Source organism: Dromiciops gliroides, chromosome 2, assembly GCF_019393635.1.
Source record: "Dromiciops gliroides isolate mDroGli1 chromosome 2, mDroGli1.pri, whole genome shotgun sequence".
Lineage (NCBI taxonomy): Eukaryota > Metazoa > Chordata > Mammalia > Microbiotheria > Microbiotheriidae > Dromiciops > Dromiciops gliroides.
Window position 1 is genome coordinate 292,732,822 of NC_057862.1, and position 21,595 is coordinate 292,754,416.

The following is a 21,595-nucleotide window of genomic DNA, read 5'->3' on the forward strand; positions in this document are numbered from 1 at the left end:
CTCACCCCATGCTGACACCCTTTTCCTTCAAGTCCTTACAATAGGCTCACATGTTGTTGTTCACTTGTTTATAAAGTCTTCGTGACTCTGTGACCCCATTTGGGGTTTTCTTTTTTTTTTTTTTAAGTGAGGCAATTGGGGTTAAGTGACTTGCCCAGGGTCACACAGCTAAGTAAGTGTTAAGTGTCTGAGGCCAGATTTGAACTCAGGTACTCCTGACTCCAGGGCTGGTGCTCTATTCACTGCACCACCTAGCTGCCCCCCCCATTTGGGTTTTCTTGGCAAAAATGGCCATTTTCTTCTCCAGCTCACTTTACAGATGAGGAAACTGAGGCATGCAGTCAAGTGACTTGCCCAGGGTCACACTGCTAATAAGAGTCTGAGGCCAAATTTGAACGCAGGAAAATGAATCTTCCTGAATTTAGGCCTGGCATTCTCTCCACTGAGCCACCTAGCTGCTCTATGTACATAGGATCATCAGGTCATAGAATTTAACACTGAAAGGGACTCTAGAGACAATTTAACCCAGCCCCCTCATTTTATTTAGGAAAACTGAGGCCAAAAGGTCTTCCTCTGTATTCTGTGATCTCTCACTTGCCCCCAAGTCACATAAGTAGTAAACAGCAGAACTAGGATTCAATTCACATTCTCCAACTCCAAAAATCAGTCCTACATTTGGTGAGTCATTGCAGGATGCAGCAGTCTTAGCCCTACCAGGCCTGCTCAACTGAGCTGTAAGCACCTGATATCAAGGAAGTTGTGTTTTCTGCTTTGCATTTTCTCTCCTTTCTCCTTCTCCCTATCTCATCCTTCCTCCTTGCCCCTAACCTTCTAATACCTAGGGCAGGCCTTCCCAAAGAGCCCACACTCAATATATACTTGTTATCTTGTCTGGTTACTGGAGGGGGGTGGGAGGGGATACATGCCTAATATGAAGGGCAGTTTGTTAACAATATAACAGGGCTCCAGTGGTCATAATGGAAGGGTTGGGAAACATAATGGGATTAAGACATTAGAGAATGGGGCTGATATGGATGTGAAGGAGGAAACAGGAAGTGGTGGTCAGAGAAGAGAGCTGTGGCCCAGGCAGCCTACTATCAGAACCACAGGCATTCTGGGTAAAGCCATAGGGCAGTAGCAAAGGTTAATGTTGAATTGATTATCAAACCCTGAGAAAGCCTCAGAAAGTGGGGGAGGGGATACACGTGGGTCAGGGCAAATGTCTAGTCCCTGGTCCTTCCTAACCTTCAAAGCCAGGGTCAGAGGAGAAGTGCACTCTGGATGGCTATCAAGTGGTGAGGCATGTTTGAGTCAGAAGGATCTTTCTGGTTGTGCGGTACAAATATAAGGGAGCCAGAATCTTTGAGAAAAGTTAGGAGGGGCTGAAGTTAGGAGAGTGAGGCATAACTGGGCAACAGCTTTCACGGGTAAACACTATTTTCCACTAGAAGGCAGGTAGATATGACTTAAAATACAGGAGGGAAAGAGGTTAAATGGGGTAAACTCTTTGCCCTTTAGGGTAAACACTAGAATTGGCCCTCCTGGGAGACTGCTATCAAAACATACTGTCCGCAACCCAGCTCAGCCCAAATTTTGCCTTTGTAGCTACCAGTACTTCACATATAGTAGGCACAAAATAAATGTCTGTTAAACTGAACTGGACTGGAGGGGAGGACCAGAATGTGGAACTGAAAATAAAAATGAAATTTAAATTTAAAAAAATTGAATTAGACCTGGGAGGTCTTTAGGAAAGTGTCCAGGGCATATAGCCTTGTCCCTGTCCTACTCAAAATTGTTATAGGTGATCTGAATGAGGGCAGAGGAGGCAGGAATATCAAATATGCAGATGATACAAAGCTAGGAAGGATGACCAACATATTGGGTGGATGACAATCAGAATCCAAAAAGATCTTGCTAGGCTAGAATAATTGGTTAAATCTCATAAACTAAAATTTTAAAAGAATAAATATAAAATCCTACTTTGTTGTTGTTCATTCATGTCTGACCCCATTTGGGGTTTTCTTGGCAAAGATATTGGAGTGGTTTGCCATTTCCTTCTCCGGTTCATTTTACAGATAAGAAAACTGAAGCAAACAGGGTTAAGTGACTTGCCCAGGGTCATACAGCTAGTAAGTCCCTGAGGCTGGATTTGAACCCAGGTCCTTCTGATTCCAGGCCCAATCTTCTAGCTGGACCAGGAGCTACCTGCCCCATAAAGTCCTATACTTGAGTTTAAAAAATCAACTGCCGAAAGATAGACTAAGATGGAAGATGGAAGATACATGGTTAGATACAAATACTGAAAAATAGATGTGGAAGTTTTAGTGGATGGTGGGAGAAGGGAATAAATTGTTTACATAGCTCCTAATATATGCTAGGCACTTTACAAATATTTCATTTGATTCTCACAACAACCCATGAAGGTACATGCTATTATCCCCATTTTACAGCTGAGGAAACTGAGGCAAACAGGCTTAATGATGTGTCCAAGGTCAAAGCCAGTAAGTATCTGAGGCTAGATTTGAACTCAGGTCTTCTTGACTTCAGGCCCAGCAGTGGAACACTGTATCCACTGGGCAACCAGCCTGCCTAGCGAAACTGAACGTTCGGTATGATTCCCTAGCTCTCTTTACTCCATGGTCTGAGATTTTTCTGGTAAACCCTACCAGATGATTGACCAATGAGTTTATTCCTTTAAATCCTGGTATCTCCAATTGTGTCCCAGTTTCAGATTTTGAAAGCCTAGGGATTTGTGCTTTCCAAAGGCTGTTTCATATACACCCTATTTAAGGCTGAAGGTAGTTTTGATTGTTTTTAAAGAAGTTGTCAAATGGACCAAGGATGAATCTGAAACCATGGATTCTGGAATCTCAGTTATCAAAGAAAGCAAGGTAGCTTACTCTCTTAAGGAATACTGGTTCACCACATAGCATACTGGACAGCAGGGGGTGGACAGTTCTGTGAATAGGTCTAGCAAGTGTCCATTTATGGAATCAATCAGAGGATGTTGGGAAGTAGGGAAAAAACAAATGCTGGACAATGGAAAGAAATCATACTCCCTCCTTCTTTGAGGAAGTGGGAGACTTATGGTTATGGTTAGTTTTGCTGCACTTTTTCTTCTTCTTTTTTAAAAATTCATCATTATCAGGGAGTGGTTCTCTGGGAGGATAAAGGGGGAATAGGTAACAAAAGCAAAACAGCAATAACATTTTATTTGGATAAAAAGAATCATAAGATATTGAATATCAGAACTGAAAGGATCTAATCTATCTAGCCCAGATTTAGGGCCATTGTGGAGCAAAAGAATTTACCCATAAATCCCTCCAGATATGGATGCCAAAGTTCCAGGTCCCCAGCTCCCAGGGAGCAATTAGGGAGCAATTCTTGAAACATGTACAGAGACCACCCCCCTCCTCCACCCCCATTAATATTTAAAATCCCCTGTGAGCTAGATCTGCCCTCCTGATATTAGACTCCCCATAACCATGTCTAGCCCAGGGGCCTGCAGGTAGCAGGCCTCAATAAATGTTTATTGAAAGAAGGGAGCTATAGTTTGCCCATCCTTTACTGCAGATTTCCAAAGAGCAGAAGATACATTCTCCTACCCCACCCCCACCCCTCATGTTTCCTCTGTTAATTGGTTTTTTTGGTCGGGGCAATGAGGGTTAATCTACTTGCCCAGGGTCACACAGCTAGTTACTGTCAAGTGTCTGAGGCTGGATTTGAACTCAGGTCCTCCTGAATCCAGGGCCAGTGCTTTATCCACTGCCCCACCTAGCTGCCCCCTCCTCTATTAATTTTGTCATAAGTTAATATTTGGAACTTAATGTCTTTCCCTTCTCTTCTCTAATGTGTTCTTCAGATTGATCAAAAATAATTGTACACAAAAAAAGATAATAGGACCATACATTTTATTTGGTTTTTGGTTTTGGGTTTTTTTTGCAGGGCAATGAGGGTGGACTTGCCCAGGGTCACACAGCTAGTAAGTGTCTAGTATCTGAGGTCAGATTTGAACTCAGGTCCTCCTGAATGCCGAGCAATGCTTTATCCACTGCACCACCTAGCTGCCCCCAGGACCATACACTTTAGAGTTGGAAGAGACCTTTGAGAACATCTACTCAAAAATGAAATAGAAAGGAGAGGTATGAATAAGAGCAAAGTCATTATTTGTAAAATTAAAAGGTCGGACTGGATGATGTTTAACATCTTTTCAAACTCTAATCCTATGATCCAATAAAATATAAGCTCCTTGAGGGCAGGGACTGACTTGTTTTTTGACTTCGTATCCCTAGCATCTATAGCATCGCTCAACACACAGAACAAACTTGATAAATTTACATGGAATCAAATTGCTGTATGGGAGTCCCTGTTTCTAAATCTCTCAACGATCTTGTGAGGTAGGTGGTGCAATTATTATCCCCATTTTACAGATGGGAAAACTGAAACAGACACAACAGGACTTAATCCAAACCATGTAATTTAATGTCAAACCAAGACTCAAACTCTGGTCTTCCCAAGCTAAGTTCTAAGCTTATTCTACTACACCACAGTAGGAAACATCACAGACTCCCAAACAAAAGGAACAACTCATTCTCCTCTTCTTCCTCCTCCCCCTCCCTCCTTCCCTTGTTCCCCTTCCCCTATGGCAGCCAACCCAATAGGGATTGATTACACTTTCTGAAAGCTTGCCCTGGTTAAGCTTAATTTACTTCACCTTTTCCTAGAACTCCTTCACTTTAATTATTGGAGCTGCCATTCTGATAATGTTTAGGGCTTGCTGAGATTTTGTTTTCCCTAAGGGACCAGAGTTTGTCTCCCCAGAATGCTTCCTGAATGATGGTTATCAGACTTATAATTAGGTAGATAGGCTTTTTTTTTTCCAGGGCAATGAGGCTTAAGTGAGTTGCCAGGATCACACAACTAATTACGTGTCAAGTGTCTGAAGCTGGATTTGAACTCAGGTCCTCCTGAATCCAGGGCCAGTGCTTTATCCACTGCGCCACCTAGCTGCCCCTAATTAGGTAGATAGGACTTTAACTATGTACTATAGGCGTTCTCCTTAATGGGTGGGAGGAAGGGAGAGTGTGGTGTGAATGTCATTGAAAAAAATCTCGGACCTCAGGCTCCACCCGTTCTGGTTGACTTTGACCCGCGGGATAAATATGTTGGCTCTCTTAGGATTTGGTTCAACTCCTGAAGGCCACAACCGTATTTCCATTCCACCTTTATTCTTTCCCCAGTAACTAGAAGAGTGTGTCATAGGAAATGCTTACACACTAAAGACATCTACGGGAGTTGGTGAGGTGGGGGGTGGGGAAGTAGAGAGGAGAATGTCAATCCCTCATTCAAGAAAAGCAGCCCAGAGAGGGCTTCTGCCCCTGGGCTGACAGTTCATGTTCAATGTTCTAAGACTTCTTGAAGTTCAAACATTTTACTGGGGATACAAGTAAGGGGGAAGGGGGAAGGGGGAGGGGGGACTGAGGTGGGGGAGGAGACATGGACTAGGAGAAAACCAGACATCTTAACAAGGTTAAAGGCCAGGACGTTTTTTTGGTTTGTTTTTGTTTTGCTTTTTTGTTTTTTGTCACCAGGCATATCCTTTGGCCTCGGTTGAGTCTTCTCGCTGTTTTGATCCTTGAAGTCTTTCCCACCCTCAGTCGCTAGTGCCTCCCCCGAAATAACCTGTTGTTTATTTTATATTTGTGTACATTTTCACCTTCCCCCACGCCATGAGGGCAAGGGTTTTTAATTTTTTTGCCTTTGAATAGCTGGGTAATTTAATCATTGGGTCACACTGATTTCACTGTGTATAGATGACGTTTGAATCTCCTATGTGAAAAGACCCGCTCCACCACTTCTATTATGTTGCTGCCCTCCTCTTTCACCATTTCCACTCCCGCAGTCACTCCCTGGCTACTAGGCAAACAACTGCTTCTTTCAACTCTATTTTCCCCTCCTTTCTCAAGCCAGAACACAGGGAGAGGAATCCAGGACAAGCTTAGAACAATGCAATGTCAGACCTGGAAGACCCCCCCCCCCCCGAACTTAAATTTAGATGTTGATGTTGTAAAGAAACCTAAAGAGATCGTCTGGTTCAAACCCCTCCTTTTCAGAGAAATCTGAAACCCAGAGAGAAGAAAGGGCTTGGCCAAGGTCACAGATTAGCCGGTGGCAGCTCCAGAACTAGATATGCCCGGGTCTCTTGACTTCTAGTTCACCGCACCGCTGCTTGCAAGACTTGGACACACGGACACCTGGGGGGCAAAAATGCCTACAAACCATGGATGAAAGAGCATTTCGTATTTTTAAAAAGAGGGGGGGAGGGGGGAAACAATCGGAGAGCGCCGGAGGCTGGAGAAGCCAGCAGCCCTAGTCCTAGTTCTCCAGGCTCCAGTTACCTTGCCGGGGCTAGCCTGGGGGAGCCGGGCCCGCTGCGTGCCAGAGTTAGCTTGGGAGAGCCCCCTGCGTGCCGGGATGGGGGAGCCAGGGAGTCTGGGGACCTTGCACACTATGGGCCTCTCCCTTACCCCCAATACCCAGTTGGGGGTGGGGGGCGGGATCTGGGGCAGGACTCCGGACTGCCAGGAGAGCTGAAGCGTTTCAGCAGATCAACTTTCCGAAACACAGTGTCGGCTTACACCTCCTCAGGGCTCCAGAGGGCTGGGGGGCCTCGGCCCTCCCCTAGGTGCCGGCGTTCCCGCCCCCCGGCGACCAGACAAGTTTCCCCGAACTTTTCCTCCCTCTCCGTTCCACCCACCTCTCTCCTCTTTCCCCCACCCCCGCCCCGCGCCCTGTGACGCACATAATGGTGCAGGGCCCCGTCCCCCGGGCCGCGGCCAATGGGCAGCCGAGGGGGTCCCTGGCGAGGACCAATCAGCGGCCGCTGGACAGTTCCGGGGCCCTGACCTACCCTCCGGGGCTGCAGTGCGCCGGGCGTTAAAGGCGGCAGCGGCTAGTCGCCTCTCTCTGTTTGCCGGGCCCGGCCAGAGCCGGCTGGGGACGCACCGGTCGCTGAAGGGAACCCTGCGGGGCAGTCCCTGGGAGCTCCGGGGAGCCGAGAGGGGCCTGGCCGGGCCGGGAAGGGAGGACACTACTGCCGCTTCCACCATCCACTGTGAGTACGGAGCCCGGTACCTTCCTTCCCCGAAGCTCAGCCAACTCCCCTTCTTCCCCTGAGTCTTGCTCGGCACCCATTCGTGTGCACGGTAACATCCGTGCCTGCTAACACATATGTGCCCCCATGCATGAACGCGGGCACATATGTGCATAGGCGCACACTCGGTGGACCGCTCACCTCCGTCTCCCCCGGGCATCTAGACACACCTCCAGACCGCCACTACGGCAGATTCAGCCTCTGCACAGCCCCCGCCCAATGTCGGTTCCTTTCCTAGCCCTGGCCCCTTTCCACAACCCTACAGCCCTCCGCCCCTGTCCGAGCTGTCTGTCCCTGGAGCTCATCCGGAGACCTGGGCTAGAGCCAGAGCCGAACCCGATCCCTCCCCTCCCCCTCTTCTCCTCCACGTTCCCAGCGAGAGGAATCCGCAGACCTGCCTGCTGGCTTTGTGAGCCTTGTGCTTCTAGGGGTTCTGGGGGAGCCCCTGGCCAGAAAAACCTTTGCCCCCTCCTCAATCCGGCCGGGAAAATAAATGATTCAATGAGAGGAGCCTTTCCCTCCCTTCCTTTCCCCTCCCCCACTGATATCTGTGTAATACACACCATGTAGTATATCTATATAACTTGCACACCATTTAACATATCCGTGCCTGGCAAAGAAAGTGGGTAGCACAGAGGGATACCATGCATACCAATGTATCCAGTGATGTCAAAGAGGTCTGGAAGAAGAGGGGACCCAGCACTTTGGGTTGACCTTCCCTTCCCCACCCCCACCCCCTCCCGGATTTACTGAGGATAACTGATGGGGTTGCTAGAGGGAGGACCTAAGTGGATGAGATCATTGATTCACTAAAGTGTGTAACACAAATGCCATGTAATATATCTGTTGTGTATAACCTATGTCTCTATTAGGTGCTGTTAGTAAAAGATACATAAAATATAACCTTACTCACATTTGTATCTTCATTCATTACAACCCTTTAAGATCAGATAGTTATTGCAAATGTTATTATCCCCATTTTGCAGATGAGAGCCTCAGGGAAGTTGTGAGATGGACATACTAGAGTACACAGCCAGTGTCGGGTAGTATTGAACCCAGGGCACTCCATCCAGTCTTATTTTCACTGCAGCGTTTTGCCTCAAGATACCATAGAGATGTAATGTTTATCTATACAGTGTGCATATCGTATAATATACACTTACATATATACGTATGTGTATGTATAACAAAATAAGAGCCAACTTTGATATCAGGAAGACAAGATTCAAAGTCTGTCATAGAAACATAGCTATGTGACCCTGGGCAAGTCACTTAACCCCTTTGTGCCTTAGGCTTTAAGACTATAAGTTGCAGAATGACTGCCATAATACCAATAAAATTTGATAGTTGAATAAGAACTAAAGTATACATATCTCTATGTACTATATACATAGCTACAAGCAAATACATTTATCATGTAACAAGCATGTACGCACACATTCCTTTCATTTGGAAACAACTCTGCTAGATCACTTTTTGGGGGGGGGGGCGGCAGACAATGAGGGTTAAATGACTTACCCAGGATCACACAGCTAGTAAGTATCAAATGTCTGAGGCTGGATTTGAACTCAGGCACTCCTGAATCCAGGGCCGGCACTTTAACCACTGCGCCAGCTGGCTATCTATCCCCTGCTAGACCACTTCTGAGTAGGACTTGGCCTCTAAGCTGTGTCCCTAACAATGGGGATAGGTAGCACAGAACCATCCATAGCGTCTTGCTTAGATAACTACAAAATAACTTGTCAGAGTTAAGATACAACATAAAGGGGGCAACTAGGTGGCGCAGTCAATAAAGCACCGGCCCTGGATTCTGGAGAACCTGAGTTCAAATATAGCTTCAGACACTTGACACTTACTAGCTGTGTGATCCTGGGCAAGTCACTTAACCCTCATCCCCCCCACCCCCCCACACACACAAAAGATACAACATAAGGAAAGTCAGTGCTGAATTTATGGCTTGGTTTAAGGCATTGCAACACAGTAGGTGCTCCAAGAATGTTTGCTGAGTTAATGATATAGTAGAAGTGGCAAACCAGGCTCGTGCTGTCAAGGAACCTTCAGTCTGGCTTGGGAGATAGGGCTTGACTAGGTACCAGTAAAGTACTGGATTATGTGGTATAATACCTCCCCCCCCCCAAACAAAACAAAACAAAAACCTCTTTAAATAAACCAGAGAACAGAAACCAATGTAGATCAGGTTGGTTCCTGAGTAATGTAGGACAGGATTAATAAGAGGGGAGAGGGAGTCATTCCATATAGGAGAATATGGTGAGGCCGTGAAGGACCCCTTATCCTTTACTGAGGGCATTAGGAAGGAGAGAAGACTGGAGAGGTAGAAGAGGATCAGATTTGGACACAGCTTGAAAGGCAGACTGAGTTTATTCAACTTTAAGCAATGGATTTGGACTCCCAGGTCTTGGGTTTGGGTTCTGACTTTATTTTGTACCAGTGTGATCTTGGGCAAGTCAATTTAACTCCTCTGTGACTCATTTTCCTTATTTTTAAAATGAGAAGGGTTGGATTAAGATGATCTTTAAGGTCCATGTCAGCTCTATGATTGATCATTGGCACAAATTGTAAAATCTATTTGTAAGACTTTGTGTTTCTGGGGGCGGCTAGGTGGCGCAGTGGATAAAGCACCGGCCCTGGATTCAGGAATACCTGAGTTCAAATCCGGCCTCAGACACTTGACACTTACTAGCTGTGTGACCCTGGGCAAGTCACTTAACCCCCATTGCCCCGCAAAAAACAAAACAAAACAAAACAAAAACAAAAACAAACAAAAAAAAAGACTTTGTGTTTCAAATTCTCATCCTTCCTCCCTATCCCCCCCCCTTAAGAACTCAAGCAATTCAATATGTTATACATGTTCAGTTGTGCAAAACATAGCAGACAAAAAAAATAGAAAATGGAACTAACAATAACAACAAAATATACTTCCAAGCTAGGGAGGGTTGAGGAGGGAGGGAGGAAGAAAAAAAAAACAACACAGAATTAGCTCAGGGACCCTGATCTCATTGGAGTGGGCTCATGGAGGGAATAGCTTTCATACCTAATTGAGAGGAGCAATCTATTTAACCCTGCAGGAAAATAGGAGGGGAAGAGGATAAGGAAGGACAGGTGAAAAAAGGGAGTGCAGAAACAAAATATACTTCCATCTGTATTCAGATACCATCAGTTTTTTCTCTGTATATGGACTGCATTTTTTATAAGTCCTTCAGAGTTGTCTTGGATCATTGCATTGCTGAAAATAACTAAGTCATTCACAGCAGATCATCTTAACAATATTTTATATACGGTATATTTCACTTTGCATCAGCTCATGTAAGTCCAGGTTTTTTCTGATAGCATCTTGCTCATCTTTATATATATATATATATATATATATATATAAAACTACATTTGTATAGTACTTTATATATATATATATATATAACTACATTTGTATAGTACTTTAAAGGGAGATTTCCTTACAAAACACCCATGAGGTTGATTACTGCAACAACAGTAATAGCTAACATTTATATAGTACCTTATACCTGACAAAGAATTTTTGTCACAATAGCCCAGCAAAGTAAGTACCACCACCACCACCACCACCATCATCATCGTCGTCTTCAAGAGTGTCACATCCTTCTTTTTTGGGGCAGGGCAATGAGAGTTAAGTGACTTGCCCAAGGTCACACAGCTAGTAAGTGTTAAGTGTCTGAGGCCATATTTGACCTCAGGTCCTCCTGACTCCAGGGCCAGTGCTCTATCCACTGCACCACCTAGCTGCCCCCAAAGGATCTTTTTTTTTTTTTTTTTGCAGGGCAATGAGGGTTGACTTACCCAGGGTCACACAGCTAGTTAAGTGTCAAGTGTCTGAGGCTGGATTTGAACTCAGGTCCTCCTGAATCCAAGGCCAGTGCTTTATCCACTGCACCACCTAGCTGCCCCGCTAAATGATCTTTTAAGGAAAGAAGTCTGGTAATACTGGATGGGATGGATTGAAAGAGGGAAAATAAATTTAGGGAAGGCCTGTTTTCAGAGAACCCCCAATCTCATTAGAAAGATAGACACTTAAATAGATAAAAGAACAAGACTTTCTGTTCCACATAATGACCCCCCCCCCAGTTCTTCCTCGATATTCTATGCCCATCTCCATCTGACCCTCCTGTGCCTCTCCCTTCCTCACCCCAGGTGTCCCTCATGCCCTCTATTTCTTTAATTCCCTCTTCCCCTGTTTCCATTGACTAGAACTAAGTGGTATCCTCCTCCTGGTTAAACCATATTTGAGTTATTGTGCACCACATTTTGAGAAAGCTATTAAGGCCGATTATACTCTATACCAAGGAGGCCCTTGCAACTGGAATGGTAAATGGACCAGTCAGTCAACAACTATTTATTAAGCTCTTTTTGTGTGCCAGGTATTGTGTTAAGTGCCGAGGATATAAGAAAGGCAAAAATTTGGTTCCTGCCCTCAAAAGGTTCACATTCTAATGGGGAAGGCAATATGCTGTACCTATGTACGTGCAAGATAATCTCAGAAGGAAGGCCCTAGCCGTAAGAGAGAAAAACTGGGAAAGGCCTCCAACAGAAGGTAGGATTTTCACGTAGTCTTGCAAGGGAAGTCAGATTTAGGGGAGGAGGGAGAGCATGCCAGATACCAGAGGAGGTCAGTGCAAAGCCTCGGAGGGGGGAGATAGAGGAACTGCCAGAGGCCATTTTAGCTGTATCAGAGAGCATGAAGTAGGGTGGTTTGTAGAAGGCTGAAAAGGTAGGAAAGGACCAGGTAGGGAGGGGCTTTATTTATTTATTCTTTTGGTGAGGCGATTGGGGTTAAGTGACTTGCCCAGGGTCACACAGCTAGTAAGTGTTAAGTACCTGAGGCCAGATTTGAACTCAAGTTCTCCTGAATCCAGGGCCAGTCCTTTAACCACTGCACCACCTAGCTGCCCCAAGGGAGGGGCTTTAAATGCCAAAGAGAGGATTTGGTATTTGATTCAGGAGGGAGCCACAGCAGTTGACTGAGTAGGGGGATGACACGGTCACACTTATGTTCTAGAAAGGACACTTTGGAAGTTGAGTGGAGGATGGATTGAAGTAAGGGTGAGACTTGAGGCAGAGAGAATAATTAGAAGTCTAGTAATAGGCATGTGTGGGGTGATGAGGGCCTATCCCAGTGTGGTAGCTATGTGAGTAGAGAGAAGGGGATGTATACAAGATGTTTTAGAGGTAGAAACTAGAATTGACAATGGGTTGGATTTGTTGGGTAAATGAGAGTATTCATTTGAGGATAACAAGGTTTCCAGTCTGAGTGATCGGTAGGAAAGATATAGGAAATAGAGATGAGAAGGAAATGAAGAAGAGAAGATTTGGTGTGGGTTGTAGGGGCATAGGGCAGCTAGGTGGTGCAGCAGATGGAGTGTCAAGCCTGGAGCCAGAAAGACTCTCCTCTTGAGTTCAAATCTGGCCTCAGACACTTACTAGTTGTGTTATCCTAGGCAAGTCACTTAACCCTGTTTGCTTCACTTTCCCCCCTTGGTACCATTAGCTGGAAAAGGAAATGAATGGCAAACCACTCCAGTGTCTTTGTCAAGAAAATCCTCCAGGGGCAGCTAGGTGGCACAGTGGATAGAGCATTGGCCCTGGATTCAGAAGGACCTGAGTTCAAATCCAGCCTCAGACACTTAACACTTACTAGCTGTGTGACCCTGGGCAAATCACTTAAAAGAAAATCCTCCAACTTTAAAATGTGGTATTACATGATTTGAGGACCCTTCCTTAGCCTGACATTTTATGTTCTAGGTGGCTGGTTCCCTAGGGGACAGGGTAGAAATCTTGGGTAGGGGGGAAGTACTAACGTTGGTGAGGGATTTGGAGGGGATCAAATAGTCAGGTGTGGTGGTAGGTAGTTTTTGATTAAATGATAACTTTATTTTATTTGGAAGTTATTGAAGACCACAGACTAGACATTTTAAATCAAACTTCTCAGCCTTAAGCTGAGGCTGAAGTGAAGGCATACCTGACTTCTGGATTGCTTTGTCCCTGAATCTGTTAAGAGAAGGCGACATTGATTTGTAAGGACAGGGAAAGAAACAGCCAAGAAGCCTGCAAGCTAGCTTTGCCCATCCATGTCAGTATTTCAGATTTGCTGCCCCTTCCCAGATATCCCTAGAGGCTGGTCAGACCAGGAACTACAGATGAATACAACTGCCCAGACATTTGGTCTCTGCTCAAATCAGAACAAATTATACATTCTTGATTATCCTTACTGATAATTTCATCCTTCAAAACAGGAACTATGTGACTATGAAAACAACCTTGATAGGAAGGATCTATTTTCTATCTTAGAGTTCTTTATAGAGGAGGAAATAACAATACAGCAATAGCTAACATTTACATAGTGTTTACTATGTGCCAGGCACTGTATTAAGAACTTTGAAGTTATTATCTCATATGATCCTCACAACAATCCTGGGAGATAAGTGCTATTATTATCCCCATTTTACAGATAAGGAAACTGAGACAAAATAGGTCATGTAACTTGCCCAGGGTCACACAGCTAGGAAGCATCTGAGGCAGAATTTGAACTCAAGTCTTCCTACCATTTTGTCCTAGGCATAGTGTGACATGCATCCTTGGTAATCTGCCTTCTCAAAATCTGGAGTTCGTTCTTATGCTCAACATATCCAAAACAAAGTTCTTTCTCTTTTCCCTTTGCCGTTCTTCAAATGCCCCTATTTGCCCCATTGAGAACAACTCTTAGGTTCATAACCTCTGAGTTGTCCTTAATAATTCACTCAACTAACAAAATCCCTCAGTGGTTCAGACCCTTAGTGCTTCCCACCTGGACTCTTGTCTTGCCTCCTGACTGGTCTTCCTATTTCTTTCCTTTATCCAATCCATTTTCCACATGCCTGCCAAAATCATCTCCCCAAGACAAAGGTCTCACTGTGTCATTCTCTTCCTCAAAAACAACATAAACAACAAAAACCAAAAACCTTTCTCTGTCTTTCTGTTGACTCAGTTTGGTTTAGGTTCTTCCACAATCTGGTTCCCACCTACTTTTTTTTTTTTTTTTTGCGGGGCAGTGGGGATTAAGTGACTTGCCCAGGGTCACACAAGTGTCAAGTGTCTGAGGCCGGATTTGAACTCAGGAACTCCTGAATCCAGGGCCAGTGCTTTATCCACTGTGACACCTAGCTGCCCCCTCCCACCTACTTTTACAAACTTACTTCATCACCTTCCCCTTTACACACAATACATTGCAGCCAGTCTGGTCCAACTAGCTGTTACCAGATTCGGCATTCCTCCTCCTCCTCCTCCTCCCTGTGACTGTGCAGAGGCTCAATCTGTGGCTACAGTCTATGCCTTTCTCACCACTGCTCCCTAGAATCCCTGGTTTCCTTCCAGGCTTCCTCAGCCGAAGCTGCTCCTGTTTTCCTCCAGTTGTTAATGCTCCTTCCCTCCTCAAAATAACCTTCCCTTTACTTATTAGGATGCATGTTATGTTGGATCTATGCAGGAGAATATAAGCTCATTGAAGGCAAGGGGTGTTTTTGTTTTTAGCCTTGTGTCCACAGTTCTTAGCATATTGCCTTGTATACAGTAGGCCCTTAATAAATAGTTGTTGAATTGAATTGAAAGGACTGTGTTGGGAGAGTCAGGAGAATGCTGGATTCTCATGCTTCTCCTGATGTTTACAAGTAGTGTCTGTGGGCCTTCAGCTCCTCATCTATAAAATGTGGATACTACCACCTGTACTAGTCTTCACAGGGATTTTGTGAGAATTTAATGAGGTAGAACATACACTAAAGTGCTTTGTAAACTTTAAATTGCTATAGAGGGGGCAGCCAGGTGGCGCAGTGGATAGAGCACCGTCCCTAGATTCAGGAGGACCTGAGTTTAAATCCAGCCTCAGACACTTGATACTTACTAGCTGGGTGACCCTGGGCAAGTCACTTAACCTCCAATGCCCCACTAAAACAAAACAAAAATTGCTATATAAAGGTTCTCTAGCGTTCCCCCCCCCATGGCCTAAAATTCTACGGGGAAGTCAGTGGAAAGGGAATACTCTCAATAATGGAACCCTGAAGACCCTTCAGAAACATGATCGTGATGAGTAAGAAAAGAGAAAGCTATCTAAGGAGACTGATGTGGATGCACAAGAAACTCTGATCATTAAAATTTTGCAAAGACATGTTTAGAAGTCAGAAGCAAGGGCACAAAATGTCAAGAACACTAACCTGAATGGGTGATTAACCTTAAGGATCATAGAGAGTCTTTTTAGCTATGTTTGGGGAAAAAGAACAAAGAAGGGCATTACCTACCACTACCACTGGTAGGAGTGAATGGAGTGAATACAGATGGCAAGAGAAGGGAAAACTTTCACCTTTATTATCTTTTCTTTATCAAAAACAGTAGAGTCTTTTTTCTAGGGGGTCTTTTTTTTTTTTTTTTGGCAATGAGGGTTAAGTGACTTGCCCAGGGTCACACAGCCAGTAAGTATCAAGTGTCTGAGGCAGGATTTGAATCCAGGGCTGGTGCTTTATCCACTATGCCACCTAGCTGTCCAATTTTTCTAGGAATCTTAAATAGTCAACAGGGAGCTGTAATCCAGGATATGTGAGGAGACAGTGGTGGTAATAATAATCCTTGACATTTATACGATACTTTAAGGTTTGCAAAGTACACAACAACCTTGTGAAGTAGGTTTTGCTATTCCTATTTTATAGATGAGGAAAATGAGGCTCAGGGAGATGAAGTGTCTCGTCCATGGTCACACGACATTGTAAGGACCAGAGGCAGGATTGGAATCCAAGTCCCCGTTTCCAAGACACTTCAGTTCTCTCCTTGGTATGTGATACGAGACCATCTAGCTATCATGAATTGAGCTCATGACAGCAGGGCTGAATGAGGACTCAAGAATGGTACAAGTAGAAAGAATGCTGTATTCTGGAGTCAGAACATGTGTTCAAATCCTACCTCTGAGACTTAGCTACTGTAGGCAAGTCACTTAACCCACATAGGCCTCCTTCCTCATCTGTCAAATAAGAGGGTCAGGGGAAGTGACCTTTGGGGTCCCTTTTACCCTTTAGATCTAGGATTCTAGGATTGTTGGGCATCTCTCAGTTGATTATTTTTTAACTGTGGAAAGTTAGGCCCCACAGGAATGGAGATAGGAAAATGCTTGTGGTTTAAAAAATTTTTTATTTAGGTTAATTTCTTATTATTAATATTTTATTTTGGTTTGGTTTTTTTGTTGTTGTTTTGTAGAGCAATGAGGGTTTAGTGACTTGCCCAGGGTCACACAGCTAGTAAGTGTCAAGTGTCTGAGGCCAGATTTGAACTAGGTCCTCCTGAATCCAGGGCCAGTGCTTTATCCACTGCACCACATAGCAGCCCCCTAATTTATTATTTTTTCTTTCTTTCTTTTTTTTTTTGGTGAGGCAGTTGGGGTTAAGTGACTTGCCCAAGGTCACACAGCTAGTAAGTGTCAAGTATCTGAGGCCGGATTTGACTTTTAGGGGCAGCTAGGTGGCGCAGTGGATAGAACACCAGCCCTGGATTCAGGAGGACATGAGTTCAAATTTGACTTCAGATACTTGACACTAGCTGTGTGACCCTGGGCAAGTCACTTAACCCTCATTGCCCCGTAAAAAGAAAAAGAAAGAAAAAAGAAAAAGGAAAGTAGATAGGGCTTTTAAATTATAAATTGAGTGAGCTCGACTTTGATTCTCAGAATAGCTCTAAGATATAATTAAGAAAAGCTTTGTGAGCATTTATAAGGGGACTCATAGTTACTAGGAGCCAGTGTAAGATGCACAAGTTATGGCAGACCAGCTTTGTTTCCTTAAAAAAAATTGGGGGGCAGCTAGGGGGTGCAGTGGATAAAGCACCAGCCCTGGATTCAGAAGGACCTGAGTTCAAATCTGGCCTAAGACACTTGGCACACTTACTAGCTCTGTGACTCTGGGCAAGTCACTTAACCCCTCCTGCCTCACCAAAAAAAAAAAAAAACTTTTTTGACAGGATAACTAAACCAATAGCGAGGGGGCCTAATGTATTGAAGAGGAGGGTGGTCTTAGAATCAGGAATGTCTAAGTATCCCTATACCATGAAGTCATAGACAATATGAATAGATGTGAGATCAATTTTATGTGTGTGTGTGTGTATACACACATACACATATACATATACATACACATACACATACACACTCTTAGGTTCATTAACAACTAGTTAAATGAGCAGGCTTAAAGGGTAATTGGAAGGGTCAACTGGAAGGTTTCTAATGCCTTGGCGATCTCTCCTTGGCCCCATGCTGTTCAGAATTTTTATGAGTGACTTGAATGAAGCAGATATCTGAGGGGCTTATCCCATTGCGAGACAGATGACCGAAAGCCAGGAGAGCTGGCTCATACAGGGGATGTCACAGGATCCAAAAAGATCTCAACCGATGAGAATGATGGGCTTAGTCTAGCAAGGGAAGATTCAGTAAGGGCAAATATACACTTAACAGCAGGTTTTTGGAATCTATGTACAGTCCTAGGGAATGTGGCCAGAGAAGAGTCTGTATGAAAACAGACCAGTAGGTCTCAGTAGGCATATGAAGTCATGCTATGACACAACAGCCAGAGCTTGTATTCATAGAGACATGATGTCTTCTTGTCTGATCAGTCCACATCTGGACTCATATTTTGTTCAGCTGGGGTGAGTTTAAATCTTTCCACCCTTATGATACCACCTTTCCCATCCTCTCACAGAAGCTAGGGTGGGGGGTACAGGAACTATTATTCCTTTTTTTTTTTTTTTTTGCAGGGGAATGAGGGAATGAGGGTTAAGTGACTTGCCCAAGGTCACACAGCTAGTAAGTGTCAAGTGTCTAAGGCCGGATCTGAACTCAGGTCCTCCTAAATCCAGGGCCAGTGCTTTATCTACTATGCCACCTAGCTGCCCCCAATTCCCATTTTATGTGTTGGGAGACTAAGGCTCAGTGATGGGCAAGGAACTTGATCAAAGTCACTCACAAAGTAAAGTTGGGGCATGGATGGTACTGAAACTCAGGTTTCCAGTCCAGGGATCTTTTCGTGATTACATGGCTAAGCAAATCAGCATCCATTGTATACTAGAGGAAATGTGGGTCACAGTGACTCTTGTTTTAAATGCAGAATATGGCAGATAGTAAAACACTTAACATGGTGCCTGGCACATTATTCTCTTCCCCTTTCCTTTCTTGGTAGAATGACTCTGAGCTTGGGGATGCCCTAAGACAGGAATATCCAGCTTTACTCTTTGGTGAAAATGTGTGGGAGAGGCCTTCCAGTGTACAAAAGATGTACAAATGGGTAGAGAATGTACAAATTTAATGTACCGCAGTCTGAAAACATTAAACCAATAGAAATGGGCAACAAAAGAATTTATATGGGGGCAGCTAGGTGGCGCAGTGGATGAAGCATGGGCCCTGGATTTCAGGGGTACCTGAGTTCAAAATCCGGCCTCAGACACTTGACACTTACTAGCTGTGTGACCCTGGGCAGGTCACTTAACCCCCATTGCCCCACAAAAAAATTAAAAAAAAAAAAGAATTTATATGGGACCGAAAAGACTTGAGAAGACATCTATCCTTGGACTGATAAGGAAAAGCATTTTGGAGGAGGTGGGATTTGGGGAACTATTTTCAACCAATCAATAAACATTTATTAAGTGTCTACTATGTGCCAAGCACCGTGCTAAGCACTGGGGAGACAGAGGGAGGTCAAAGATAGTCCTTGCCTTCTACCAGCTTACAATCTAGTGAAATTTAATGAAAGAAAAGACCCAGCTTGGAGGGAATTGTAGGGAGGAGACAATTCTAGGCATGTAATTTTCTTTGATAATAGGAGGCAGTGGGGCAGCTAGGTGGCACACTGGATAAAGCACCGGCCCTGGATTCAGGAGGACCTGAGTTCAAGTCTGGCCTCAGACACTTACTGGCTGTGTGACCCTGGGCAAGTCACTTAACCCCAATTGCCTCACCAAAAAAAAAAAAGATAATAGGAGCCAGTTCTGAGGGGGAAAATGGTTGTAAATTTGTGAAGTCATTTAAGTGCCCCACCCTATGCCCTAACCCTCTGACAAACTCAGGCCTAAGTGTGGTAGGGGCCTAAGTGTGTCATTCTTCCTTTGGTAATTGTCTTTTTTTTGTGTGTGTGAGGCAATTGGGGTTAAGTGACTTGCCCAAGGTCACACAGCTAGTAAGTGTTAAGTGTCTGAGGTCGGATTTGAACTCTGGTACTCCTGAATCCAGGGCCGGTGCTCTATCTACTGCGCCACCTAGCTGCCCCTGGTAATTGTCTTTTAAAAGAGGAACTGAGGGGAGATGAGGCTGAACCTATATATGAATAAAACTTTAATGATGGAATTTTAGCCATCATAAGGAAATTTGTGTGTGTATGTGTGTGTGTGGGTGTTCTCCATATTCCTCAAATTTTACCACATATACACATGACACTTTGCCTGTGGGTAAACCCTGTTGTGAAGGTAGATGATGGTAAGAGTTCAAGGCCATTTTCAGGGTGAAGGGAGAATGGTTTTTACAATTGACTCAGTTGACTCAGGTGTCTTTTCCTTTCATCAGGCCTCTACACTCTCCCAGCCCCCATGCCGTGGGTGCCCCGTGGCTCCTTTTGTGACACCAGCCCCCAGCCATGCCCTGGGATGTCAAGCGACAGGGTGGTGGCCTTGACAGGCCATCCCAGTCTCGGGCCCAGAAGCAATGCAAAAAATCATCCTTTGCTTTCTACCAGGCAGTGAGGGACTTATTGCCTGTGTGGTTCCTGGAGGACATGCGGGCCACTGAAGCCTTCCATTGGGAGGAAGGTGGACGAGCCAGCACCTACTCACCCTCCGAGGCCCTGCTGTACGCCCTGGTACATGACCACCAACCCTATGCCCACTACCTATTGGCCAAGTTCCCCCGTGGGGCGTTGGCCGTACCTAGCCGCAATTTCAGTTGCTGTCAGTCTTCGTCACCACACCTGGCCTTGGCTGTCCGATACAACCGCGTACACATCCTACGTGGCATCTTACGGACCATCCGTGACTTCCCGGATGAGGAACGTGCCCACTACCTGGACCGCCGGGGCTGTAGCCGTGTGGAAGAAGGCAAGACCTCTCTGCATGTTGCCTGTGAGCTGGCCCGACCTGAGTGCCTCTTTTTACTGCTGGGCCATGGTGCTTCCCCCGGGCTGTGCGATGGTGCTGGCAATACTCCCTTGGACCTGCTGCTCCGGCGGGTCGGGCAGGATGCCACAGCCACAGCCACAGCTCCCACAGCTGGTGACCCCCTGGCCCTGCTCGACTTGCTCTTCCTCTACATGCCCCCGGGTTCCGCATCTCCCATGCAGAGGGAGCTGCTGGGTGACCGGGTCCGCTGGCAACGCCTTCTCGGGGAGGACAAGTTCCAGTGGCTCGCTGGCCTGGCGCCCCCATCCCTCTTTGCCCGGGCCATGCAGGCCCTCGTGAGGTCCATCTCACCCCAGCGCTTCCCTGAAGCCCTGGATGAACTGCCTCTCCCACCATTCCTCCAACCCTTGGACTTAAAGTTGAAAAGTTAGGGGCTAGAGTGGACAGATGCCCATCATCGTAGCTGCTACCGGAGTGTTGCAATGGACTTCTGTGTGTATGAGTCTGAGTGAGTGTGTGCGTGTGTGTGTGTACATGTGCGTGTGCATGAGTGCACGCCCACGTGTTGGGTGCATGTGTGCAATGGGAATGCATGTGACAACCTTCTGCTGGAGGCAGGTACTAAGCACTTGTTTTATGAAAACTATTTTTCAGAGTTGTCTCTAGCACTTTACATACATATGGAGATCTATATCTACATCTATAATGCACTCTATATTTTGTTTAAAAAAACCAAACAAACAGCTGACAAGTCATCACTGGGGCTTTAGTGGGGATTCACACCAGCGGTTAGGGGACTGAAATGTAGCTGAGGCTATAAGTCTGCTGCTGTAGGAGGGAGCCAATAAACACTGGGAGTCTATGTCATCCTTGGTGCCTGTTTTCTGAAGGTTTTTCCTGGTCCTGCTCATCGGGAGAAAAAGGGAGGAGAGGGGCAGGGGGAAGGAAGAGGGAGGTGGGTGGCTGAGGCAGGGGGAAGGGAAGAAAGGGATGGGGAAAGGGTTGGTAGAAAGAGGGAGCCTGGGAGGGAGGAAGATTCAGGCTTAAAAGAACCACTAATCTGAGTCATGGAGGGGACTGTGTGGGAGTTCATCAAGAGCCTTGTGGGCACCACCCAGGCCCTGCTCTCTGAATCACTGGTTTTACCGGTTGTATGTCCATTTCATTCTTCCCGCCTACCTCCCACCTCTGTCTAGACACCCATTCTGGACATAAGCAAGATTCAGCAGAAGGAGGCCTGAGTCTGGAGTCAGGAGACTGACTTTCTAGCACTTCCTTTGTCACCTTGAG

General features: G+C 45.4%; 1 protein-coding gene across 4 annotated transcripts; it reads left to right on the plus strand.

Moving 5' to 3' along the window:
* Positions 1–6,955: 6,955 nt before the first annotated feature.
* Positions 6,956–21,172, plus strand: ANKRD9 (ankyrin repeat domain 9). 4 transcript variants are annotated; one of them, XM_043987711.1, is made up of 4 exons: positions 6,957–7,114; positions 11,563–11,735; positions 15,874–15,994; positions 19,758–21,172. In XM_043987711.1, exon 4 carries the CDS (start codon positions 19,828–19,830, stop codon positions 20,734–20,736), a length of 909 nt encoding a protein of 302 aa, XP_043843646.1. In that variant the 5' UTR covers positions 6,957–7,114; positions 11,563–11,735; positions 15,874–15,994; positions 19,758–19,827; the 3' UTR covers positions 20,737–21,172. The 4 variants fall into 4 exon arrangements, with proteins under 4 accessions (XP_043843644.1, XP_043843646.1, XP_043843647.1 ...); XM_043987712.1 differs by lacking the exon at positions 15,874–15,994; XM_043987710.1 differs by lacking the exon at positions 11,563–11,735.
* The last annotated feature ends 423 nt before the right edge of the window (positions 21,173–21,595 follow it).

What these genes read in the sequence shown, in the direction of transcription:
- ANKRD9 (XM_043987709.1), top strand. Translation starts at nt 19,828, where the DNA reads ATGCCCTGGGATGTCAAGCGACAGGGTGGTGGCCTTGACAGGCCATCC.